This window comes from Rhinatrema bivittatum, chromosome 5 (genome assembly GCF_901001135.1).
Source record: "Rhinatrema bivittatum chromosome 5, aRhiBiv1.1, whole genome shotgun sequence".
NCBI lineage: Eukaryota > Metazoa > Chordata > Amphibia > Gymnophiona > Rhinatrematidae > Rhinatrema > Rhinatrema bivittatum.
Window position 1 is genome coordinate 337,709,379 of NC_042619.1, and position 27,636 is coordinate 337,737,014.

The window sequence follows — 27,636 nt, forward strand, 5'->3', positions numbered from 1 at the left end:
TAATATCCCTCCCGGATAATGGCGAGGACCCACTGGTCCGACGTGATCTCGACCCATCTGGGGTAGAAGAGGGTCAACCTGCCCCCTATGGCTCCGTCCCCCAGATGAATCGGCAAATTCTCATTGTGAGGCGCGGCCGGGACCCGAGCCCGGACCAGCCCCCCTCTTGCGCTGCTTGGTCCGAAAGGACTGATTCCTGGCCTGAGGACGTGGTGGCCTGGTAGCGACCCCGGTAAGGAACAAAGCGCTGCGAACTCCTGCCCCTGGAGGGCCTTGGAAAGGCGCGCTGGCCCCTTCTGAACCGATCTTCCGGCATTCTAGGCACTGGGGAGGCACCCCATGTACTGGCCAGTTTATCCAGGTCGCTGCCAAATAGGAAAGAGCCCTTAAAAGGCAATCTGGTGAGGCGTGTCTTGGAAGGCGCATCAGCTGACCATCTCCGGATCCAGAGCTGCCTCCTGCTACGGAGGATGAAATCCCTTTGGCTGTTGTCCGGACCAGGTCAGATGCAACATCTGTGAGGAACGAAAGAGCTGACTCCATGTCTGCTGCTGGAGCGTTGTTCCTAACCTGTGACAAACACGCATGCGTCACCACTGTGCAGCAGGTTGCGATCCGCAAAGATAGAGCTGCCACCTCAAAGGTCTGTTTCAGAATGGCGTCCAGTCGCCGGTCATGAGGCTCCCTGAGGGCTGTCCCCCCTTCAACTGGAATGGTAGTGCGCTTGACCACAGCGCTAATCAAGGCGTCCACCTGAGGGCACGCCAGCAGGTCCTGGATAGCCGGTGCCAATGGGTACATGCCCGTCAGAGCCCGGCCCCCTTTGAAGGAAGCCGCTGGTGCCGCCCATTCTAAATCTATCAGTTGTTGTGCCGCTTGTAAGAATGGAAAATGGCGGGCTGTAGGCCGAAGACCTTCCAACAGGGGGTTCTGCGCAGAGGGTACCGAAGCGCTGGGACCTGTAATATCCAATTCCGCCAGACACCGAGACACCAGGTCAGAGAGATCCTCCTTAGGGAAGAACCGCCTCATGGTTCTATATGGCTCAATCCCTGGGGGAAGGTCCCCCTTGTCCGGGAGTTCGGACTCGTCCGGCGAGACCTCCTGGTCTGATTGATCCGGACTGTCCAGCGGTGGGAGGTCCGTCTCACGATAAGGGCGTGAGGGTCCAGGAACAGGATCCACAGGAGCCGCTACCGCAGCAGCAGCCGCAGCAGCCGCCGCAGTCGCAGCCACTGCAGGAACAACAGGAACCGGAGGGCCTGGATGGGAAGCCGTTTGCATCTGTACAAAAGCATGAATCCCCTTAAAGAGATCCACCCAGGAAATCGAAGCAGCCTCTAATCTCCGGGGTACAAGATCCCCCGGGACTCCTGATTGGTCGAGACTGCTAAATCCGGGGTAGCTCCTGGGGAACTGTCAACAAATCGTGGCTGAGACCGGTCCTGGCCCGAGGGACCCACGGCCTCCTCACATTGGGCACATAGGGAGTCTGGCTCTTCACTGCGCGTGGCTCTAAGCTGGCATGCCGAGCAGAGGCCAAGGGCTTTAATGCCTGAGGCAGGCGGCGCCGCCGCTGAAGACGCTGCTGCGTTCTGATCCATTGAAAAATATGCACTGAATGCTTAATACAACAGGCGCGCAATAATAATATGCGGCAGCAATAGGCGCTTAATACAACAGGCGCGAAATAATAATAATAATAATAATAAGCGGCAGCAATAGGCGCTTAATACAACAGGCGCAAAAAATAATAATAATAAGCTGCAGCAATAGGCGCTTAATACAACAGGCACAAAAAAAAAAAATAAGCTGCAGCAATAGGCGCTTAATACAACAGGCGCACAATAATAATAATATGCGGCAGCAATAGGCGCTGAATACAATAGGCGCACAATAATAATAATAATAGGTGGCAGCAATAGGCGCTTAATACAACAGGCGCACAATAATAATAATAGGCGGCAGCAATAGGCGCTTAATACAATAGGCGCACAATAATAATAATATGTGCTCAGCAATAGGCGGCCAAGAAAACGGCTCAATTGTATGCAATATGCACTCAGCAATATGCAGTTATTTTATAATGTTGGCTAGGAGAAGAACCCCAAATTTGACTCAGCTACGGAATCATTTGAATCTTATGTGCACCAATGAAAAATATATAGAAAAGCTAGATCTAATGAAGCGAAGGAAAACTTTCTTGCAGGTGTGGGATCTTTATTTGCAATCTCTGCCACAACAGGCCAGGAGTCTTATTCTTAACTACTATAATGCCATAACTAGAAGTTAAGGGATGCTTCTGGTAGTGGGTAACATACACCTGTTTTTAATATGTGGGCATTGGTAAGAGTACACTGATGTACCCGCTTGCTTTTCTTATATTCTGTATTATTGTGTGGGGAATGAAGAAAAGTGGATCTATATACAGACAACAACCAACAAGGACTGAATTATTTAGTCTGGGTAAACAAATATAAGCATGGGTATAGCTTGCTTATTGCGGCGGTTACTACCCCTAACTAATTAAGCTAGATATTTCACTTAGATGCAGTTCCAACACTGCTCTCTACATTAATGGTGGGGGTGGAAGGGAAATAGAACCAAAAGGTTACTAAGAGCCAAGAGTAACAGATAAGTATGAGAAAAAAAAAGTGCAAAACTTGCTGGGGAGACTGGATGGGCCGTTTGGTCTTTTCTGCCGTCATTTCTATGTTTCTATGTATGGAAAAAAGTTTAATAAAAAGATTTGTAACAAATCTGCACACATTGCAGATTCAGTATATGCAAATTTAGCTTATGCATAATTAAGAAGGATATCCTGAAAAATGACTGGCTGTGGGAAGGCCTAATGAAAAGACTATTCTCACAGCTGTATAGCCTTATGTAAAGCACGATTTTGGAAGTTTTAGAAACTTGGTACATACAGAGGTCCATATTAAAAACTAGTTAGCTGGCTAAATGAATATTTGGACACATAACCAGCTAAATTCTAGCCAGCTAAAGTGAAGCTAGAATTTAGCTGGATAAGTTACAGGCATAACAGGGAGGAGATGAGTCAGATGGCTAACTCCGGTATCCAAGGTTAGCTGGATGACTTAAGCTGGCTATGTCTAAGATAGTTCTTTGGGCAGACCAAAGTTAGCCAGCTATTGTAAGCCAGCCAATTTTAAGAGGGCTGGCTATATTCAATAGTGCGGCTGCACTACTGAATATATCTCCAAAGTTAGCAGTTTTAGCTGGATAAACTGCTATCTGGAATGTGCACAATTTTTAAACCCATTTACCAAGGTTGGCTATCTAAAAATTGACCACTCTTTCCCCAGGTAAAAGCATGCCGTATATTTTTCCCTGGGCTAAAGTAGTTGGGTTCGGAGGCAGCAGCAATATGTATTGTTTTGCATAGTTTTTCATGGAAAAAGTGCCCATAGAAAAAGCAGGTGCAAATTTGTGCAAATACTTTTTCCTGAGGCAATTTTCAAAAGGAAAGTACTATGCATACTTTCCCTTTCAGAAATGGTGCTTGGCCCGTGGGTAAAACTATTTGCTGATTTTGCATCTGTGTGAGTAGGTTTGAAAAATACCCAATACCGCCAGTTAATTATAGTTCCTATCGTATTTCGCACTGCTGCACTATCCTTTCCAGCTGCTCTCGCCCCCCCCCCCCCACTCTCCCCCCTGCTCCCCCTTTCCCCCTACCGTGTTCTTTGTATTTTCTGCCTTTCCAAGTTTTTTGTAAACCGGCCTGATGTGCTCCACGAATGTCGGTATATTAAAAGTGTTAAATAAAATAAAATAAATAATAAAATACAGTCAGTAAAACCGACCAGAGTGTAACCTGTGATGGCATACCTGTCAAGATGTGAGCAAATGCATAGCGGCGTGTAATCTTCAGCGCAGGGTGTTTGGGTCCAAAAACATCCAACAAGAAGGCCGAGAGGCTGCAGATGATGCCAAGAAAGCAGAATGCAGCAATAACACGGAGCAGCAGTACAGTTTGAGGGTTCATACAGTACTCTAGAAGAAGTAAAGAAAGATTCCAGTCCTAGTCAGTCACACGCCACCGAAAGATTTCCTCTCTGAATCTACTCACATTCTGCCCTCAGAGATCTACACAAATCTCATTAAAGAATCTCCTCTGCAATCCATTCACATATCGCACAGAAAAAGAAATTCCCTAAGACTGACTCACATCACTGGGTCAAACATCTGTGACAGGCAAAAATGATAGAATCTATCAAAGAACAAAATTGCTGGCCATATAGTTGCATTGTTTAATGGGACAAAGCCAAAATGGATTATGCCAGGGAAGTCTTGCCTCATCAATCTGCTTTTTCTGAGGGCATAAATAAAGGTGAGCCAGTGAATCTGGATTTTCAGAAAGCATTTGTCAGAGTCCCTCATGAGAGACTTCTTAAGAAATTTAAGAGTCATGGGTGAGGGAACAGTGTCCTATTGTGGATTGCAAACTGGTTAAAAGACAGAAAACAGAGTAGGGCTAAATGGTAAATTTTCTCAATTGAGAAAGGTGAAAAGTGGAGTGCCCCAGGGATCTGTTCTGGGACCAGTTCTTTTTAACATATTTATAAAAATTACCTGGAAATGGGAAAGAGGAGGGATATGATAGAGGTGTTTAAAATCATGAGGTCTAGAACTGGTAAATATGAATCAGTTATTCACTCTTTCGGATAAATAGGACAAGGGGGCACTCCATGAAGTTAGCATGTAGCACATTTAAAACTAAATCAGAGAAAGTTCTTTTTCACTCAATGCACAATTAAACTCTGGAATTTGTTGCCAGGGGATGTGATTAGTGCAGTTAGGGGCAGATTTTCAGCTGGTGGCTGAAAGGAATCAGTAAGTTTTTGCTTGGGACATTGTCTTTTTTTTTAATTCTTTATTACTTTTTCAAAATGTTTACAATAAACAAAACATTTAAGAAATCTCATAATGACTGAGTCCTTAATAAGAAACAGGAAAAATTTTTTCAACCCAACATTAAACATTACAGTTCAGTCATTATTATACTTAAGGAAATTCAAGTGAGTCTCAAGACATATGAACGGATTATAAAGAAAACATTAGTCAAGGGAAAATGCATTGTCAATACTCTTCTAATCATATAGGCCGATCATTTTCCTGCTGGGAGATCCCTAAGACCTACTGGCTCTGTGAATGTATAACTATTCCCATCTAACTTAACAGTGCACTTGCATGGATATTTTAAAATAAAATATCCACCTTTATCTATTACTTCTTTCCTATAAGATAGGAATTTCTTTCTGCGTAACTGAGTCGGTTTTTTTTTTTTAATATTTAATCTTTATTAATTTTTCACAAATGACTTACATCATGAAAACAGGAAAATATGTTCCACAACACTGTAACCAATATAGAAATTAACACAATAACATTATTACTGCTGGTACATATTCCATAATTGGGGGGAGATTCAAATAGAAATTACCAAAATATTCATCAACTTTAACTAAGAAAGAAGCAAATTTTTTCTTTATTTTAATCTGAGTCGTTTTAACTAGATCTGGAAAGATCCATACTCTTTCCCCATAGAAAGTACTTAATTGATTTCGAAAAAAGGATTTCAAAACGTTTTCCTTATCAGTTGCAAAGGCAAACTGAATTAGTAATGTTCCTCGTTCTTTAACAACCAAGTTTTGTTGAGACTTTTGCAGTAAATCAGATAAGTTTATAGAACTATTTTGAACTACCTCTATTTCTAATTTTTCCTTTTCTTTAGCACTCTCTACAAGTTGTTCTTCTCTTAACACTTTCTTCATGATCCCCAAATAAAAAGCCTTCATTATAACTGGTAAACATTTCTCTGGTATTTTTAATATCTGCAACATATATTCCCTAAATAATTCGACCGAGTCTATTTTATTTAAAATTGGAAAGTTATTTACCCTTAAATTTAGGGATCTTATAGAGTTTTCAAGAATTTCTAATCTCTTATTTATATTTCCTTCTGCTGTAACCTGATAGCTCTGAACTTTTTCAATCTGAGAAACACGTGTAGTCAGTGTGCTAATTTCTTTATTTTGTTTCTCTAATTCGAGGGTATTTTGTACCGACGAATTAGTTGTTTTCAAAACTGCACCAGTTAATTTATTAATTAAGTCATCTAATTTCACTAAATAGTTCCACAAACTTTCTAACGTTATATTTACTGGTTTTTTAATTTGAGAATCCGTTTTTATTAACACTTCAATACTATCCTGTTTTTCTACCGATGATACAAAAGTCTTGGGGGTACTTGTTTCTTTTGGGGTCGGCACCGATTTTTCTAACACACTCAGATGTCCTAATTGCACAGATACATCTGTCTCCTTAGCAGAATGCACGGACTCATTCACCCGCTCACTAGATCTTTGGGACTCCATCTGCAGATCCCCTGGATTTACTGAAGTGAAACCTTCCGCTCCTCCAGGGGGAGGTGGCGTATCTGGTGCCCCTGGACTTAAAGATGTTTCTAGGGCCTGGGAGGGGGCATTCCGTTCTAATGCTTCTCCTCCAACGGTCTGTCCTATAGGGGTATTTAAGTTAGAGTCTATCCATTCTGTTACAGTTCTCTGTCCGGAATCTGCCATAGTCACTCCAACTGGAGGCCTTAACTTGGCCTTCCGTTTGGTGTGTGGCATATTTATATCAAAATACTGAAAGGAAAATAACTTAACCAGGACTTAAACTGAGCAGAATGGAACAATGCATATAATAAAAAGAGAATCACTTGTTGGAGGCTTTTTGAAAGGAGACACAAAACATACATAATGTACATAAGAACTTGTTATTCCCAAACACGTGTTTATATGCCGCCTACAAATGTTGATATCCTTCCTATTTACCAGAATTTCTTTGCCCCCCCCCCCCGATTAGATGGATAACCTCTATCATGCATACCACTTAGTTAATTATTTATTGTATATTCTACACTGTTAATTGTATGTTTTTTAATGTTCCTTATATAATTATATGATAATTGTAAAGCCTGTTGCTCAGTTCTGTTCTCTGTAAACCGACGAGATGTTCCCAACGTTCGTCGGTATATAAAAGCTATTAAATAAATAATAAATAAATTTAACAATCCTACCTGAGGTAAATCTTTAATCGAACAATTTCCAGGCAAATCCCGGCTAAGCCCTTTGTGCTTAGCCGCGCGCCCCTTAAACACGCGCGGCTTTAGCAGCGCGCCGCTTATGGCTTGAATTTATAGTCCGTTTCCGGGCTCAGGCCACGCCCCTCAGTCATGGAATCAGCTGGGGTAGATCTTTACCATAGGAGCAAGCAGCGCTTACCCCCGGATCCCTCTGCTGCAGGTAATAACGTCTCTTTTCTGCCTCAGTGAAACCAAAGCAGTCAGTTCAATCAGCTGGGGTAGATCTTTACCGTAGGAGCAAGCAGCGCTTACCCCCGGGTCCCTCTGCTGCAGGTAATAACGTCTCTTTTCTGCCTCAGTGAAACCAAAGCAGTCAGTTCAATCAGCTGGGATAGATCTTTACCGTAGGAGTAAGCAGCGCTTACCCCCAGGTCCCTCTGCTGCAGGTAATAACGTCTCTTTTCTGCCTCAGTAAAACCAAAGCAGTCAGTTCAATCAGCGGGGGTAGATCTTTATCGTAGGAGCAAGCAGTGCTTACCCCCGGGGTCCCTCTGCTGCAGGTAATAGAGTCTCCTTTCTGCCTCCGGACATTGTCTTTTTTAAAAGTATTGGGGCAAAGTTAACTATTTGGGAATATTATTTAGTGTGTTTGTGCCTTTAATAGTCAGAAAGGCAGTGAATTAAACAAGTTAGACTGTTTGCATTTTTAAATAGTCAGTCAATAAGGTAGCAGTAGGTAGTGTGTTTATTTTTAAAAGTCTGCAGAACTGAGTGTTCTCCAGACTTTTAAAGAGATGAGTGTTTGTATTTAATACTAACTGACTGCTTGTATTGAAAAAAAAACAAACCAACCCAAAAAGTAGCCAGAAGCTAGAAATAAGCTAGGAGCAGTGTATACCAAAGTTACAAAGTTGAATAGTTCAGCTCAGTTACTCACTTTGGAAAGGTGTTGAGGTAGTGTGATTGGGTTGAATAGGGACCAACATTTGTTAATCAAGGGAGCAGTGAGTCACTCAGGCTGACTAACTGAAATTAGACTGTTTGTATTTCCCAACCCACCCACCCCTAGCTCATCCCTTAATTTATAGGCAGGTGCCACTTTCAAAAAACGAAAACATCAACAAAAACTTTATTGAGAATTCGATCAGACCCCGGTAGGCCACTACCAGACACATAGTGAATTCACTAATACATTTAAAGGAAGTTAGACACATTCCTACTCCCATAGCAACCTAAAATTTAACTAGGAACTGATCAAAATTGAGATGAAGGCAGCAGTCCAGCAGCAAGAGGGGGGCTTCCCAGTCTTTTGCATCGAGTGTCACATGTACGGTGAGAAGTTGTACATGTGCATGCGATGCAAAGAGCTCCTGGCTCTCAGAGAACAAGTCCGATCTCTGGAGGCTAGAGTGGCAGACCTGGAGGAGCTGAGGCAGATAGAGAGGTATATAGATGAGACCTTCAGGGACATAGTAGTCAAGTCCCAACTTCAGACTGGCAGCCCTGGTGCTGCCTTGGAGGAAGAAGGTCTCATGATGGGAGAGCACCAACCAGGTGTAGCAGGAAAGGATCCTGTAGCAAGGACCTGCTCTCCAGGTGATGCATTATCCTTTCGCACTGAGGATATCTCCCCAAGGCCTACTGCCCAGGAGGGAAGGGTTAGGTCGGCCGTCATAGTTGGTGATTCGATTATTAGGAATGTAGATAGCTGGGTGGCTGGTGGGCGTGAGGATCGCCTGGTAACATACCTACCTGGTGCAAAGGTGGCGGACCTCACGCGTCACCTAGATAGGATTTTAGACAGTGCTGGGGAGGAGCCGGCTGTCGTGGTACATGTGGGCACCAACGACATAGGAAAATGTGGGAGGGAGATTCTGGAAGCCAAATTTAGGCTCTTAGGTAGAAAGCTTAAATCCAGAACCTCCAGGGTAGCATTCTCTGAAATGCTCCCTGTTCCACGCGCAGGTCACCAGAGGCAGGCAGAGCTCCGGAGTCTCAATGCGTGGATGAGACGATGGTCCAAGGAAGAGGGATTCAGTTTTGTTAGGAACTGGGGAACCTTCTGGGGAAGGGGGAGTCTCTTCCGAAGGGATGGGCTCCACCTTAACCAGGGTGGAACCAGACTGCTGGCACTAACCTTTAAAAAGGAGATAGAGCAGCTTTTAAACTAGAACAAAGGAGAAAGCCGACAGTCGCTCAGCAGCGCATGGTTCGGAGAGAGGTATCTTTAAAGGATACTAATGATGCATTAGAATTAGGGCATCCCGACAGTGAGGTTCCAATAATTAGAAAAGTAGTCCAAGTGCCTGTAACTAAAAACTCACCTGAGCTAAAAAATTCCAACTTATCCCTATCAATTAAAAAGCAGAATGAAAATACAAACAAAAAACAAACTTTGAAATGTTTGTATGCTAATGCCAGAAGTCTAAGAAGTAAGATGGGAGAATTAGAATGTATAGCAGTAAATGACATAGACTTAATTGGCATCTCAGAGACATGGTGGAAAGAGGATAACCAATGGGACAATGCTATACCGGGATACAAATTATATCGCTATGACAGAGAGGAGCACTCGGGAGGAGGTGTGGCGCTTTATGTCCGGGATGGCATAGAGTCCAACAGGTTAAACATCCTCCGTGAGACTAAATACAAAATTGAATCTTTATGGGTAGAAATCCCTTGTGTGTTGGGGAAGACTATAGTGATAGGGGTATACTACCGTCCACCTGGTCAAGATGGTGAGACAGACAGTGAAATGCTAAGAGAAATTAGGGAAGCTAACCAAATTGGTAGTGCAGTAATAATGGGAGACTTCAATTACCCCAATATAGACTGGGTAAATGTATCATTGGGTCACGCTAGAGAGATAACATTCCTGGATGGAATAAATGATAGCTTTATGGAGCAATTGGTTCAGGAACCGACGAGAGAGGGAGCAATTTTAGATCTAATTCTCAGTGGAGCACAGGACTTGGGTGAGAGAGGTAACGGTGGTGGGGCAGCTTGGCAATAGTGATCATAATATGATCAAATTTGATTTAATGACTGGAAAAGGAGCAGTGTGCAAATCCAAGGCTCTAGTGCTAAACTTTCAAAAGGGAAACTTTGATAAAATGAGAAAAATTGTTACAAAAAAACTGAAAGGAGCAGCTACAAAAGTAAAAAATTTCCAAGAGGCGTGGTCATTGTTAAAAAATACCATTCTAGAAGCACAGTCCAGATGTATTCCACACATTAAGAAAGGTGGAAAGAAGGCAAAATGATTACCGGCATGGTTAAAAGGGGAGGTGAAAGAAGCTATTTTAGCCAAAAGATCTTCATTCAAAAATTGGAAGAAGGATCCAACAGAAGAAAATAGGATAAAGCATAAACATTGGCAAGCTAAATGTAAGACACTGATAAGACAGGCTAAGAGAGAATTTGAAAAGAATTTGGCTGTAGAGGCAAAAACTCACAGTAAAAACTTTTTAAAATATATCCGAAGCAGAAAGCCTGTGAGGGAGTCAGTTGGACCGTTAGATGATCGAGAGGTTAAAGGGGCACTTAGAGAAGATAAGGCCATCGCGGAAAGATTAAATGATTTCTTTGCTTCGGTGTTTACTGAAGAGGATGTTGGGGAGGTACCCGTAATGGAGAAGGTTTTCATGGGTAATGATTCAGATGGACTGAATCAAATCACGGTGAACCTAGAAGATGTGGTAGGCCTGATTGACAAACTGAAAAGTAGTAAATCACCTCGACCGGATGGTATACACCCCAGAGTTCTGAAGGAACTAAAAAATGAAATTTCAGACCTATTAGTAAAAATTTGTAACTTATCATTAAAATCATCCATTGTACCTGAAGACTGGAGGATAGCAAATGTAACCCCAATATTTAAAAAGGGCTCCAGGGGCGATCCGGGAAACTACAGACCGGTTAGCCTAACTTCAGTGCCAGGAAAAATAGTGGAAAGTGTTCTAAACATCAAAATCACAGAACATATAGAAAGACATGGTTTAATGGAACAAAGTCAGCATGGCTTTACCCAGGGCAAGTCTTGCCTCACAAATCTGCTTCACTTTTTTGAAGGAGTTAATAAACATGTGGATAAAGGTGAACCGGTAGATATAGTATACTTGGATTTTCAGAAGGCTTTTGACAAAGTTCCTCATGAGAGGCTTCCAGGAAAAGTAAAAAGTCATGGGATAGGTGGCGATGTCCTTTCGTGGATTGCAAACTGGCTAAAAGACAGGAAACAGAGAGTAGGATTAAATGGGCATTTTTCTCAATGGAAGGGAGTGGACAGTGGAGTGCCTCAGGGATCTGTATTGGTACCCTTACTTTTCAATATATTTATAAATGATCTGGAAAGAAATACGACTAGTGAGATAATCAAATTTGCAGATGACACAATTGTTCAGAGTAGTTAAATCATAAGCAGATTGTGATAAATTGCAGGAAGACCTTGTGAGACTGGAAAATTGGGCATCGAAATGGCAGATGAAATTTAATGTGGATAAGTGCAAGGTGATGCATATAGGGAAAAATAACCCATGCTATAATTACACAATGTTGGGTTCCATATTAGGTGCTACAACCCAAGAAAGAGATCTAGGTGTCATAGTGGATAACACATTGAAATCGTCAGTACAGTGTGCTGCGGCAGTCAAAAAAGCAAACAGAATGTTGGGAATTATTAGAAAGGGAATGATGAATAAAACGGAGAATGTCATAATGCCTCTGTATCGCTCCATGGTGAGACCGCACCTTGAATACTGTGTACAATTCTGGTTGCCGCATCTCAAAAAAGATATAATTGCGATGGAGAAGGTACAGAGAAGGGCTACCAAAATGATAAGGGGAATGGAACAGCTCCCCTATGAGGAAAGACTAAAGAGGTTAGGACTTTTCAGCTTGGAGAAGAGGTGGCTGAGGGGGGATATGATAGAGATGTTTAAAAATCATGAGAGGTCTAGAACGGGTAGATGTGAATCTGTTATTTACTCTTTCGGATAGTAGAAAGACTAGGGAGCACTCCATGAAGTTAGCATGGGGCACATTTAAAACTAATTGGAGAAAGTTTTTTTTTACTCAGCGCACAATTAAACTCTGGAATTTGTTGCCAGAGGATATGGTTAGTGCAGTTAGTATAGCTGTGTTTAAAAAAGGATTGGATAAGTTCTTGGAGGAGAAGTCCATTACCTGCTATTAAGTTCACTTAGAGAATAGCCACTGCCATTAGCAATGGTAACATGGAATAGACTTAGCTTTTGGGTACTTGCCAGGTTCTTATGGCCTGGATTGGCCACTGTTGGAAACAGGATGCTGGGCTTGATGGACCCTTGGTCTGACCCAGTATGGCATTTTCTTATGTTCTTATAACATGCGCATGCAGCCGCGTGCATGTTATAAAATCAGGGGTCGGCGCATGCAAGGGGTGCACACTAGTGCACCTTGCGTGCGCCGAGCCCTTGGGGAGTCCAGCTGTCTTTCCCCGTTCCCTCCCCCTACACCTTCCCCTCCCTTTCCCCCAGCCGAAACCCCCCCCCCCAAACATTACTTTTATCTCACAAATTACGCCTACCAGCAGACTGCCGGGGCGAGATCCCCTGGCACAGCAGCCATGCCTCCCACTACGCCCCCCGAACCGCCCTGCCCCAGCCGTCCACCTCTCCCCGCCCACCCATTCAGAAAACCCACGGGACTTATACGCGTCCCGGGGCTTTATGCGTGGTGCCGGGCCTTTTGAAAATAGGCCCAGTGCGTGCAGGGCTTTTAAAATCTGCCCCTTAGTGTAGCTGGGTTTAAAAAAGGTTTGGATACGTTCTTGGAGAAGTCCATTACCTGCTATTAATCAAGTTGTCTTAGAAAATAGCCACTGCTATTACTAGCATCAGTAGCATAGGATAGACTTTTTGGGAACTTGCCAGGTACTTATAGCCTGGATTGGCCACTGCTGGAAACAGGATGCTGGGCTTGTTGGACCCTTGGTCTGACCCAGTATGGCAATGTCTTATGTTCTTATATCAAATTTGCCAATGATACCAAATTATTGAAAGTTATTAAATCACAAGAGGATTATGAGAAATTGCAAGAGGACCTTGCAAAATTGGGAGACTGGGCTTGCAGATGAACTTTAATGTGGACAAGTGCAGACTGATGCACTTAGAGAAGAATAATCCAAATTACAGCTACACAATACAATACAAGGTTCCACATTAAGAATCACCATTCAGGAAAAGGACAGAGGTGTCATTATAGATAATACATTAAAATCTTCTGTTCAGTGTGCAGCAGCAGCCAAGAAAGCAAATAAGAATGCTAGGAATTATTAGGAAGGGAATGGAGACTAAAACAGAGAATATCATAATGTCCCTGTATTGTTCCATGGTGCAACCTCATCTTGAATAGTGTGTGTAGTTCTGTGGTCGTCACATATCAAAAAAGATATAGCAGAATTAGAAAAGGTACAGAGAAGGGTGATCAAAATGATAAAGAGGATGGAACGATTCCCCTCTGGAGGAAAGGCTAAATAGGTTAAGACTCTTCAGCATGGAGAAGAGATGGCTGAGGGGAGATATGATAGAGGTCTATAAAATGAGTGGAATGGAACGCCTAAACATTAATTGGTTGTTTATTCTTTCAAAGAGTATCAAGACTAGGAGACACACAATGAAGTTACTAGGTGATAAATACATTTAAAACTATTAAGAGAAAAGTTTTTACTCAACGCTTAATTAAGGTCTGGAATTCACTGACAGAGGATGTGGTGAAAGCTATTAGTGTAGCTACACTAAAAAAAGGTTTGGACAAATTCCTGCAGGAAAATTCCATAAAGAATTAAGGTGGACTTTGAGAAATCCACTGCTTATCCCTGGGATAATCAGCTTGGAATCTATCTACCCCTTGGGATCAAGCCAGGTACTTGTGACCTGGATTGGCCACTGTTAGACACAGGATACTGGGCTTGATGGACCTTTGGTCTGACCCAGTATGGCAAGTTTAATGTTCTTGTTATAATGGCCCCCACTCAATGATAAAACCTCTCCTCCTCAATGGTGCACAGAGACACTTCCCAGAGAACCATCCGGATGCACAGTAACGTTGCCCAAGTACTTCTCTCTTACTGCAGGGTGAGTGGATTCCAGAACAAGAACTTCTTTTCACTGGGATCCATCCCACAACACAAGGCATTTTCCCATAGACACAGAATGGGAGAAATGCTTTAGTGAATCAGACCCTAAGAGGTAAACGTCCTCAGGATTCACTAACACTCCACAGAAAGAAAGCCTATCCTGGGATCAATCCAACTATTTATGGGTATATTACTGGGATTGTAATATAGGAACAACTGCTTTAATATGAGGCCACTGTCAACACTTCCATCCTCTGATAACTAGAAGGAAATAAATCACATTATCAATGCACCTCAGAACATCCTCTGGAAGTACATTTCACAACTTTATCACACAAGAGGTTCATATTCAAATAGATTTGTTCAGCTAATTTTTCAGTTACCCAGACAAAAGCCTTTAATTGAACTTTCCCTCTTCTCACTGGCAGGGCTCCAGTTTAGCCAGGTAGCACCAATAGTGAGTGCTACTCAGTTAAACGTACCCAGTCAGTCTGATTTGCAAAAATGCTTTTCTAAAGTTACCTGGATAATTTTCCGCTCCCCACACTACTGAATATGGACTCTGTGTGTAAAACAGCCTTAGTCTTGATCTTCTTTCACTATACATGAGTCCCTGCATCCCATTACTAGCTAAAAAGGTTCCTCTTTGTATCTTTTCTAAAATTTGGATATTATTTCTCAGGATGGGTAACCAAAGCTGAAACTCCCCATATGTGCTCTTATTTAGGCCAAGTGAGTCATGTTGTAACAAAGAAAAGGGGTAAAATGTGCAGATAAAGCTGAGCAAGTTGATATAGTGTATCTGGATTTTCAGAAGGTATTTGACAAAGGAAAATTGGTTCTTACCTGCTAATTTTCGTTCCTGTAGTAGTACCACCACGGATCAATCCAGGCGCCTGGGTTTATGCATCTCTGCCAGCAGATGGAGACAGAGAAAAGTTTCAGTGACATTGCTTCATAAACCCCAGTGCCACCTGCAGTTCCTCAGTATAGATCTATACCCAAACAAAAAACTTCAATGCAAAAACTATAAACATGCTAACAAATCTGTACGCATAAGACAATATTATAGCTGAATGAACGACTCTCCACCTCGAGGAAACGGGTGGGTTCTGGACTGATCTGTGGTACTAAAGGAATGAAAATTAGCAGGTAAGAACCAATTTTCCTTTCCCTGTACATACCCGGATCAGTCCAGATGCCTGGGATGTACCAAAGCCCCCATCTAGGGTGGGACCTGGAGAGTCCCACTTGCAGAACACTTTCGCCAAAAGGAGAACCTGGATCTCCCAAATCCAGATAGTGTCGTGCAAAAGTATGCAATGATTTCCAAGTTGTTGCTCTGTAAATCTCTTGAGGAGACATCAGTTGTGCCTCCGCCCAGGAGGTCGCCTGCGACCATGTAGAATGAGCACATAAGCCCTCCGGAACCTCCCAACCGCAGTAATGTAAGAGGAACCAATAGCCTCCTTCAACCAACGTGCAATAGTAGCCTTCGAAGCCTTGAAACCTCGGTTCACATCGCTCCACAAAACAAGGTGATCGGACCCCCTGAAATCATTCGTCACCTCAAGATAGTGCAAAAGAGTTCAAACTTCTAACCGCTTGAGCTCCTTTGCACGTGGAATGGCGGGAAGCTCCAGTCTGGTTCACATGAAACGCGGAAACCATTTTAGGCAAAAAAGAAGGCACTGTCCTTAACGAAACTCCCAAGTCCAAAATTTAAAGGAAGGGATCCCAACAGGGCAAAGCTTTTAACTCTGAAATCTGCCTAGCCAAGTACATCGCTATGAGAAAAACCACTTTGAGAGTCAAGTCCTTCAGCGTCGCTGTCCACAGAGGCTCAAAAGGCACTGCACATAGACCTCTGAGGAGCAGATTAAGGTTCCAGGCTGGACAAACTAACTAGAGGCCGCAAATTCCTCGTTCCTCCGAGGAACATGACCACATCCAGATGAGCTGAAATAGCGGAATCTCCAACATTGTTCCGAAGGCAGCCCAAGGTCGCCACCTGAACTCTACGGGAACTTTGATATAAGCCCCTAGCAAATCCCTCTTAAAGAAAAGGATAAAATATTGGGAATGGAGGACTGGAGTGCATGAACTCCATGAGCAGGACTCGAACACCTGCCAGACTAACGTAAGCCGGATTAGTGGACTGTCTCCTGGCTTGCAACAAGGTGGTGATGACAGACTCCGGATAACCTTTATGCTTCAGTCTCCGCCTCTCAAAAGCCAAGCTGCTAGACAAAAAGTGATCGACCTGGTCTGAAAATATGGAGCCCTGACGAAGAAGGCCCTTTAGATGCCCGAAACGAATCGGGCCGTCCACCGCCATGTTGATGAGATTCGCAAACCACGGACTCCGCAGCCACTCCGGAGTGACCAATATCACTTCCCCGTGATCTCTCTCTCTATGCGATGCAACAACTTGCTCACCAAATGGCCAAGGAGGGAACACAAAGTAGAACCCCCTGAGGCCAAGGCAGAACTAGTTCATCGATGCCTATGACTCCATGCTCCTGGCTTCGAATGAAGAATCAAAACACCTTGGCATTCTGACAAGTTGCCATCAAATCCACATGAGGCGACCCCCCCCCCCCCCCCCCCCAACGACTCCGGATCAGCTGCATCGTGATTTCCAAAGATTTACACTCGCCTGGATCCAACTGAGTCAGACTTAGGAAATCCACTTGAACATTTGAGACACCTGCTATGTGAGATGCAGCTATCCGCTGTAGATGGGACTCGCCCCATGAATCAAGACTTGTGCTTCCCGAGCTACTGCCTGACTTTTGGTTCCACCCTGCCGACTGATATAGGTCACTGCCGTCGCATTGTCTGAAAGAATCCAAACCAAGCAACCTTTTACTAATGGTAAGAGCTCCCTCAAGGCAAGACGGACTGCTCTGGTCTCCAACCGGTTGACAGGCCATGCAGACTCTTGCGCAGATCAGATACCCTGGACTGAATGACGTTGACAAACTACCCCTCAGCCAGATAGGCTGGCATCAGTTGTCACTCTCACCCAGTCCGAGAACACGAAGTCCATCCCGCACAAGAGGTTGGGAGTCTGAAGCCACCAAGATACCTCTCGAGGGGGCGGCCAGGGGGAATCTAATGGCAAGTGAAATTCCTCTGAGACTGGCTTCCAACCCGCCAGAAGCACCCTTGGCAACGGCCTCATATGGAAAAATGCCCAGGGAACTAATTCCAAGGTTAAAGTCATCGAGCCCAGAACTTGTAAATAATCCCACACTCTGGGAACTCACAACTGCAACAACCGGCGAACACGATTCTGAAGATGGAGTACTCTTTCTCCCGAAAGATATACTTTGCCATTCAGTGTGTCAAACCTTGCGCCCAGTATTCCAGGGACTGAGTCGGAGTCAAATGACTCCATAACCCAGCCCAGAAACTGAAGGTCATCTACTATTCTGCGGACTGACTGAGTGGACCGGCCTTTCATCATTGCAGCCGGCCGCAGATCCTCCTGCAGCTCCCCGAAATGGCCTTTGGACCCCCCGAAAGGACTGCCCCCAATGGGAGAATGACCTCAGAGCCAGGGGCGGCCTGTGCTGGACTGGATCTCCTATCGGAACAGAGACTGGGCCTGAAAAAAATCTTTTCGCCTTAGGCTTATCCTCGGGTAAACGTAGCAGTTTGTTCTCCCCGAGAGACTGAATCAGCTGCTTGAGGTAGTCCCTGAACAACAGACAACCCATGAAAGACAAAGACCCTAACTGCATCTTGGAGGAGACGTCCGCTGACCAGTTACGCAACAGGACAATCTTCTGGCTGCGACCGCCGAAGCCATAGTCCTAGAGGATGTACACACCAAATCATAGAGAGCATCCGCCCCGAACGCAACAGTCGCTTCTATTCGCCTGGCACTGGCCGCATGCCAACTTCGGAAGGAGGTCCTGGAGCTGCTGCACCCAACTGAGGCACGTCTGCTGCATGAAGCTTGAACAAATAGCTGCATGCAATCCCAAAGTGGAGACCTCAAAAATCCACTTGAGGTGCACCTCCAACTTGTGGTCTTGCATATCCTTCAATGCCGCAGAACTCACGATGGGAATAGTTATCCTTTTAGTAACCGCAGACACCACTGCATCAACCTTTGGGAGAACAAAACCTTTCAAGTCCCCCTCTGGAAGGGAATAAAGCTTCCCCAAGGTCCTACCAACCTTCCGAGTAGCATCTGGTGTCCCCACCAGATGCTACTCGGAAGGAAGCTGGGGGGACCTCTCACCCCATCAAGGACAGGATCTGCCCCTTCTAAATCCAGGTCAGTTTGGGGCATCCTAACACCCAACACCCGAAAGGCCAAAGGGAACAACACATCTAGTTCCTCCCTTCGGAACAGGCGGACCTCCTTTGTATCATCGGACCCAAGACTAGGAACCCCTGGATCATCTCCCAGCAAGGTTGCTGGATCATTCAGACCCGCCAGGATCGCTGGATCAGGCTCACCAGATTCCCGGGAAACATCGCCAGAGTCATCAGGGCCATATCTAACAGAATGTTCTGCCGAAAGAGGTGCAGGAAACCTTTGAGCCAGGGGCAACGGAGACCTGACACCCAGTGCCGGCCCGAAGCCAGACAGTGATTTTCCCCCGGTCAGTGCCTGAGCAGACCTATGACAAGTGACTTCCCAGATGAGCTGTTTACTGGCCAAAAAGGCCTCATCTAGCAACAAGACAAACTCCAGGGAAAACATTCTCACTGGCCCAGCCCCCCTCAGGGCCAAGGCCAGTGGCAGCACCAGGCAGACCTGCAATTTCCTCCCTCCCCCCCCCCCCCCCCACTGACCCCGAAGTCAGAACGGGCTGGGGACAAATGAAGTGGACCCTACCCCATGGCACAGGAACAGCCACCGAAAAATCCAAAATGGCTGCCATTCTTGTGCCCCTGGAAGAGGAAACAGCACCCCGGACAGAGCCGCAGCCCAAAATAGATGCTTAATTGCCCTAACAGTGACGCCGATTTGCGGGCAGAGAAGCCCTCCGAGTAAGAGGCACAGAGGCCAGCTCTGCTGAGTTGCGAGCTAGTCAAGCAATACCTCAGGTCATGCTGAGGGAAGGAAAGGAAATACTGCCTTGTGGGAAGGCATAAACATTGAGGAAAAGAGCCAAAATAAGGCAGCCTCCCTTGCAACAGAGCTGATCTTACCGGGAACAGAGGAGGAAGTCGCCCACAGAGTTGCACAGCCGTTTGCCTTACTCAGCCCCCCCCCCCCTTTTTTTTTTTTTTTTAATAAACTTTATCAAAAAAAGAAAACTGCACTGAGATTTAAAACCAGAAGGGGAAAAAAAAAAGGACAGTCTCAGAAACAGGGGAACCAAAAAATCCCCAGAGCCGGCAGCCGCCTAGGAGGCCTTGTGAGGGGAGGGATCTAGACACCAGATGTACACCCCACGGGCTCACAAAAGGGTAACAACCCCCAGCCAGTCCGTCTCTACCGGACAGGGTAGGACCCACAAGGAATCCTAACTAGAAAAATAAAGAACCCCAAGGAGGAAGGCTCAAAAGAAAACTTGTGAAAGAAAAACTGCAGAACTGCAGGTTTAGCACCTTATGCCATCTGCTGGAGACAGAAGATATTGAGGAGGCACTGGGGTTTATGAAGCAATATCAGTGAAATTTCTGTCTCCATCTGCTGGCAGGGATGCATAGACCCAGGTGTCTGGCCTGATCCTTTTTCTTTTTTAAAGCGCACAAAATTTATGTGCACAAAAAGTTAGGCACCCCAAGTCTATGCGACACAAAACTAAGCGTACTGAGCCACCATGCCAAACCTGAGTGAACTACCAATATGTGCTATGTGCTCAATATTCGGACACACTGTGCACCATGATGGTCCTGTACAGGGCAGCCAAACACACAGAAAAGCGCATGAAAATGCCTCCGCAGCCTACCACGTGGTGCACAGGAAAAAGTCTAACAGCGGGGCCTAGCCCACCCAGGCTGCTCAACCCGCCAAGCTGCTGAGTTCCCTTAACCCCAACCAGAGCGTGAACGAACATCGGAATGGTGTGCCAAGCACGGAGACCAGAGGAAGTCCTACACAACCCCTCTAACTCTGTCTTTCCTTTTTTTATTTATTTTTTAAATTTACCTGAGCTCAGCCCTACCCAGCTGAGCACAGAGACTGTCTCCAGCTGTGGGGGGAGAGGGCATCTGCCATCACCGCCATGCTTGACTTCCTGCACCCACTGCCTTTAAGCTGTACAATCAGTTAAGTCCATGCCAGCTGAAAAACCAGGTACCTAACCAAGGCACAGATCTGAGGGTCTATGGAAAGCATCTCAACTGGGGGAGGGACCATTTGGTATCACCAAAGGAGAGTGGGGCTTTTACTTTTCCCTTATAAAACTCGCCTTCTAAAATCTGAAGCAATCCACAGTAGGGAGATGCACTTCCACCATCTGCTGGAGAGAGAGAATTCTGGCAGGCTACTGTGACATCAGTTTGCTCCGTTTCCATCTGCTGGCCAAGGTGCATAACCCACTAGTCCAGAGTTCATCTGTCTGAATGCTAGCAAATTAATTATTTACTCTTTCAGATAATACAAGGACTAGAGAGCACTTCATGAAGTTAGCAAGTAGCACATTTACAACAAAATTATTTCACTTATTCTCCAAGCTGAACAGCCTAACTTTTTTAGCCTTTCCATCCCCTTTATCATTTTGGTCACCCTTCTCTATACCTTCTCCAGTGAAACTATATCTTTTCTGAAACGCAGCAGCCAGAATTGTACGCACTACTCAAGGGTTGATTTAACCATGGAGAGTCTGAGGCATAGGAAAATTGGTTCTTACCTGCTAATTTTCGTTCCTGTAGTACCATGGATTAGTCCAGACCTTGGTGTTACCGGAAAGAAAGAGGCCCCAAGCAACTGGTCCGAGAGGAAAGACTTTTATTGCTATAGCCGTGACACTGGGTTATGTCACGAATCCAGCAGAGGGAGGCAGAGAAACATTCTACTGACTCTGACGTATACCCTGGGGCACCACCTGTAGTCCATCAGTATTGAACGATATCAAAGCAGAAATGTAACTACTAAAAAATTATCTAAACGTTATAACGTACTTCCAACTCACAGATCCTAAATGGAAGCAGAATCCCCCCCCAAAAAAATCTTGGGAATAAACAAGAAACATTAAGAAAATTAGACAGCATGAAAAGCGGTTTAAAAACCAAAACAGTGAACAAGCGGACTCTCTGAAAAGATAATTGCCATACACAGACATAAATTGCGGGCAACTGGACTGATCCATGGTACTACAGGAACGAAAATTAGCAGGTAAGAACCAATTTTCCTTTCCCTATACGTACCTGGATCAGTCCAGACCCTGGGATGTACCAGAGCTGATTTACTTGGGGTGGGACCCAGAGAGTCCCGCTCGGAGAACACTCTCTCCGAAGGCTGCCGAACTTGGAGCCCGGACATCCAAGCGGTGATTGACGAGCAAAAGTGTGCAACAACTTCCAAGTCGCTGCCTTACAAATCTCCTGAGGAGAAACTAGTTGACCTTCCGCCCAGGACGTAGCTTGCGACCTAGTGGAATGAGCTCTCAAACCTTCAGGAAGATCTCGACGAGCTAGAAGATAAGCTGAATGAATTGTCTTTTAACCAACGAGCAATCGTAGCCTTGGAAACATTGTGACCTTACGAAGACCACTCCACAACACAAACAAATGATCAGACAGTCTAAAACTGTTGGTAACTTCAAGATAACATAACAGTACCCGTCGTAAATCCAATTTCTTAAGATCCTTAGAGGAAGGATCCATATGATCTAAAAGACGGAAAAGCAGGAAGCTCTATCGACTGATTTAAATGAAAAGAAGATACAACCTAGGGCAAAAAAGGCACAGTACGTAATGAAACTCCCGTATCGGAAATTCTAAGAAAGGGCTCTCTGCAAGACAAGGCCTGCAACTCCGAAATTCTACGAGCGGAGGAGATGGCCACAAGGAAAACAGCCTTCAACGTAAGGTCTTTCAAAGTCATATGTTTAAGGGGTTCAAAGGGAGCCACACACAGAGCTCTAAGAACCAAATTCAAACTCCATGCAGGACAAGGGTTCCGGAACGGAGGACGTAGATGTTGTGCATCTTTGAGAAAACATGCTATATTCGGGTGTGAGGCCAAGGATAATCCCCGAACCTTACCCCGAAAACATCCAAGCGCTGCAACTTGGACACGTAAGGAACTGCAGGACAAACCTTTCGCTAAACCATCTTGTAAAAAAGATAAAATATCCGAAACAGAAGAGTGCACCGGATCTAACTGATGTTCAGAACACCATGACTCAAAAACTTTCCACACCCTCGCAAAAGCCAAAGATGTAGAAGGCTTATGAGAATGTAATAAAGTAGTTACCACAGCATCTGAGTAACCTTTGTTCTTTAACTGACGCCTCTCAAAAGCTAGAGAGAAGTGTTCGACCTCTTCCAAACAAACCAGACCCTGAGACAGAAGGCACGGTAGATCCCGAAACCGCAGGGGACCGTCCAACGCTAGACTGACCAGGTCTGTGAACCACGGATGGCGTGGCCACTCCGGAGCCACTAAAACAACGTTGACTCGCTGAACCTCTATCCTACACAGGACCGTGCCGATCAGAGGCCAGGGTGGAAACACATAGAGAAGAACATTGTTTGGCCAAGGAAGTACCAGAGCGTCTACTCCTTCCGCTCCTCTTTCCCTCCTGCGGCTGAAAAACCGAGGGGCCTTGGAATTCTGGAATGTGGCCATGAGATCCACTGCCGGTGTGGACCATCTGTTGCATATTAACTGATAGGCTTCCTCGCACAGTTCCCACTCCCCTGGGTCGAGATGATGCCGACTGAGAAAGTCGGCTTGAACGTTGTCTACCCTGGCAATGTGTGAGGCTGCGATGCTGAGCAGATGTTGTTCCGCCCAGGAGATCAGCTGTTGTGCTTCCTGCGCTACCAGGAAGCTTCGAGTTCCTCCCTGGCGGCTGATGTACGCTACCGTGGTCGCATTGTCGGAAAGAATCCGTACCGATTTCCCGCATAGGAGAGGTTGAAGAGCGATCAAGGCTAAGCGAACCGCTCTGGTCTCTAACTGGTTGATCGACCACCGTGCTTCTTCTTCGAACCACTGACCTTGAACAGATGTATTCTGACATACCGCTCCCCAGCCAGAAAGACTGGCGTCGATAGTGACTACAGTCCATTCCAGAATCTCTAGAGATACTCCCCGCTGAAGATTTGCCGGCTGTAACCACCAACCCAGGCTGAATCGAGCCGTCTCCGTAAGGGGAAGGTGGTATAGTTCCGAAACTGGATTCCAACGCGAAAGCAACGCAGACTGAAGTGGCCTCATATGCGCAAAGGCCCAGGGAACCAACTCCAGAGTAGAGGTCATTGAGCCTAAGACTGACATGTAATCCCATACACATGGTATAGGATTAGACAGCAAGTCTCGGATTTGCATTTGGAGCTTGAGAAGGCGATGCTCCGGAAGGAACACCTTCCTTTGACGAGTGTCGAACAGTGCACCCAAAAACTCCAGAGACTGGGAAAGGACTAGGTGACTCTTGTCCTTGTTGATCACCCAGCCTAGAGACTGTAAGAAGTCGATGACCCTGCTGATTGTTGAGCGACAAAGAGATTCCGACTTCGCTGGAATTAACCAGTCATCCAGGTACGGATGTACCAACAGGCCCTCCTTCCTGAGTTGTGCAGCCACCACAAGTATTATCTTGGTAAATGTTCTGGGAGGTGTTGCTAACCCAAACGGGAGAGCTTTGAATTGATAATGTTGTCCTAGAATGCAAAACCTGAGAAACTTCTGCTGATCGGAACGAATGCCAATGCGAAGATAAGCCTCGGTGAGGTTGAGAGACGCTAGAAATCTTCCTCTGTGTACCGAAGCTATGACAGAACGGAGAGTTTCCATTCGAAACTTGGGAATCTGCAGGCAACGGTTGACTCTTTTGAGATCGAAAATGGGACGAAAGGTTCCTTCCTTCTTTGGAACGACGAAGAAAATTGAATAACGACCTTTCCGATGTTGGAACTGGAACTATAGCTCCTAGGTCGCTTAAACGCTGTAGCGAGTCTTGGGTTATAAGACACTTTTGTAGGGAAGAACACAGTGAAATTAGGAACAGGTGTGAAGTCGCCGAACAAAATCTAAAGCGTAACCTTGATTTATCACTGATAGGACCCATTGATCCGACGTACATCTGGCCCATTCTCCGTAAAACAGAGACAGCCTGCCCCCTATGACGGGAACCGGAGAAAGAACCGGCCTTATCTCATTGGACAGACTTTGTGCCTCCTGAGACTTGGGAAGTTCCAGGTCTACCAAAGCGGCAGCCACGAAAGGACTGAGACCAATTCTGTTGTCTACCTGAAGACTGTTTAGCTGGAGGAGCCGACAGACAAGAAGAACGAAATCTTCTGTTAGACCGAAAACGAGAGCGAGATGAAAAAGATTCTAGGCCTAGGATGGTCCTCTGGCAATTTGTGAATCTTATTTTCCCCAAGGGACAAAATTTAAATCTTCCAATTCCTTACCAAATAATAATTTTCCCTTAAAGGGTAAAGCCCCTAATTGAGCTTTGGAGGATGCGACTGCAGACCAATTCCTCAACCAGAGAAGTCTGCGAGCCGATACAGAAGCACCGACAGAGCGAGCCAAGGTCCTAATGAGATCATATAAAGCATCTGCACTATAAGCAACTGTAGCTTCCAGTCTACCAGCCTGAGCAACTTCTTCTTCAGAGAGGGAAGAATTGTTTTGTAAAGCCTGGATCCATCTTAGTCTAACTCGCAAAGCCAAGCTACTACACATAGCTGCCCACACACCAAGAGCAGAAACCTCAAAAATTCGCTTAAGCTGAACCTCCAGCTTACGATCTTGGAGATCTTTAAGAGCCGTAGCCCCAGTTACTGGAATAGATGTTTTCTTAGTGACGACTGAAACAGCGGAATCCACCTTAGGAAATTTTAAAATTTCCAAAGCTTCCTCAGGTAATGGATACAATTTTTCCATGGCTCGTGCTACCTTAAGCCCCAACTCAGGAGTATCCCACTCCTGGTACATAAGGTCAGTGAGAGAAAGATGAAAAGGAAATGATGTCGTGGGACCTCTAAGGCCAAGCAACACTGGGTCAACGTCACCTTCACTGGAACGTCGAGACCCAATTCCAGTAAAATTGCTGGAATTAAGGGACTAAGTTCCTCTCTTCTAAAAAGGCGGACTACTTTGGGGTTATCCCCATCCGCAACATGAGGGTCTGAACTAATACTCAAAGCAAGGTCTTCATTTAAATCCCCCTCTGGCAAGGACTTGTCCGGGATAGGTAAAGAGCCATGCTCAGAATCAACTGAAGAAGAAAAATTGTCTGATCTGGACCCTGACGAAGGGGATGCTTCGGAGCTGACCCCACTCCCAAATCAGAGGAACTAGCCCTTTTTGAGGAACGTGGCCTTAACCTCTGTTCAGAGGAGAGACTCTTATGTCTCTTATGAAATTTCTTAGATTTGTAAGCTTTGCGAAGAAAAAGAAGAAGAATCTGAAATCTCCTCCAGGCTTTCAGCCGATAAATATGGCCCTGTGTCGCACGGCTTGTCCCCCCCCAGGGACCGCCGGCTGCAGCGACAGCGGAGGCGGGTCAGGAGCACCCTGAATAGCTTGTTGTGTCACCACCTTCAGAGTAGACAGGAGTGCCTCAGTTCTCGCACTGCAGCGAAAAGAGTCCGGGGCAGGAGAGTAGCTGGGCCGAGGGTTTGGGGCCACGCGAAGTGGCAGAGTCCCTTTTTTTTTTTTTTTTTTTTTTAAAATCGGCAAACTTGATGAGCCTCCCCCCCCGGGGAGACAGGATGAACAGAGACTCTCTCTGGAGAGACGCGCGCGCATCTCCACAAGCGCGGCAGGCCGCGCCTCGCGGCATTATAAAGAAAAAACGGCACGAAATAAAAAGTATGAAAAACTAAAAAACTAAAAGAAACCCCGGCAAAAAACAAAGGCATGGGCCCACCGAACATCAGAAGGTAAGTAAATAACATCTCAGCTGTCAAGAATTATTTTTATTTATTTATTTATTTTTTTACCTGACCGAAGCTTCGCGGCCCCCAGGAGCTGCTCCAAATAGGGTGAGTGAGTGAGTATCACCCCTGCCAAGAGTGGTTGCTGGGTACAAAACCTCCCCAACTCCAGCAGCCTCAAAAACCAGGAGGGATAGTCCTCCCAGGACTTGGCAACCTCCCGGGAGGCAGTGAAACGGATGTGAAGAAAAAATAAAACTTTTTTTTTTTTAAATAACTTAAAATGAAAAGAACAGGCTCTCTTCAAAAGAAGAAAGCAAGCCTGCAAAAAATTAACTCCTAAACTACCTGACTAAAAAATAACAAACTACCACAGACTGCAGGGGTTAGGGACGTCCACTTCTGCTGGGAGACAGAGAAATACTGCCAGGAGTGGTTGCTGGGTATAAAACCTCCCCAACTCCGGCGGCCTCAGAACCAGGAGGGATAGTCCCTTCAGGACCTCCCGGGAGGCAGTGAGACGGCTGTGAAGAAAAAAATACACTTTTTTTTTTAAATAACTTAAATAAAAAGAACAAACTCTCACAAAGAGAAATAGAGAACCTAATACAGATTAACTCCTAAACTACTTGACTAGAAAACAAGAACTACTACAGACTGCAGGGTTAGGCACGTCCACCTCTGCTGGGAAACAGAGAAATACTGATGGACTGCAGCTGGCACCCCAGGGTATACGTCAGAGTCATTAGAATGTTTTCTCTGCCTCCCTCTGCTGGATTGGTGACATAACCCAGGGTCTAGAAGACTGATCCAGGTACGTACAGGGAACCTTGATTTATCACTGAAAGAACCCACTGATCTGATGTCAATCTGGCCCATTCCCCGTAAAACCGGGACAGTCTGCCCCACTATAAATCGGAACCGGGGAAAGGACCGGCCGTATCTCATTGGGTAGACTTTGTGCCAGCTGAGACTTGGGAAGATTCAGGTCTTCCGAAGCGGCGGCCACGAAAGGACTGAGACCAATTCTGTTGCCTAGCTGAAGACTGCTTAGCAGGTGGAGCTGAAGGACAAGAAGAACGAAATCTTCTACTAGACCGAAAACGAGAGCGGGATGAGAAAGAGCTACGAGGTCTAGGACGATCCTCTGGTAATTTGTGGATCTTATTCTCCTCTAGGGACAAAATTAAATCTTCTAATTCCTTATCAAAGAGCAATTTGCCTTTAAAGGGTAAAGCCCCTAGCTGAGCTTTTGAGGATGCGTCTGCAGACCAATTCCTCAACCAGAGGAGTCTGCGAGCCGATACTGAAGCAACAATAGAGCGAGCAGAGGTCCTGATGAGATCATATAAAGCATTTGCGCTGTAAGCAA

The 27,636-nt window shown here is 45.3% G+C and overlaps 1 protein-coding gene across 5 annotated transcripts in view; it reads right to left on the reverse strand.

The window, feature by feature from the left end:
* TMEM127 (transmembrane protein 127) overlaps positions 1-27,636 on the reverse strand; it is a 44,212-nt gene that overhangs the window by 10,737 nt on the left and 5,839 nt on the right. For all 5 annotated transcript variants that reach the window (XM_029604464.1, XM_029604463.1, XM_029604462.1 and 2 more), the window contains one exon: positions 3,853-4,017. In XM_029604464.1, coding sequence (XP_029460324.1) covers positions 3,853-4,017 — 165 coding nt within the window. The remainder of the gene's footprint in view (positions 1-3,852; positions 4,018-27,636) is intronic.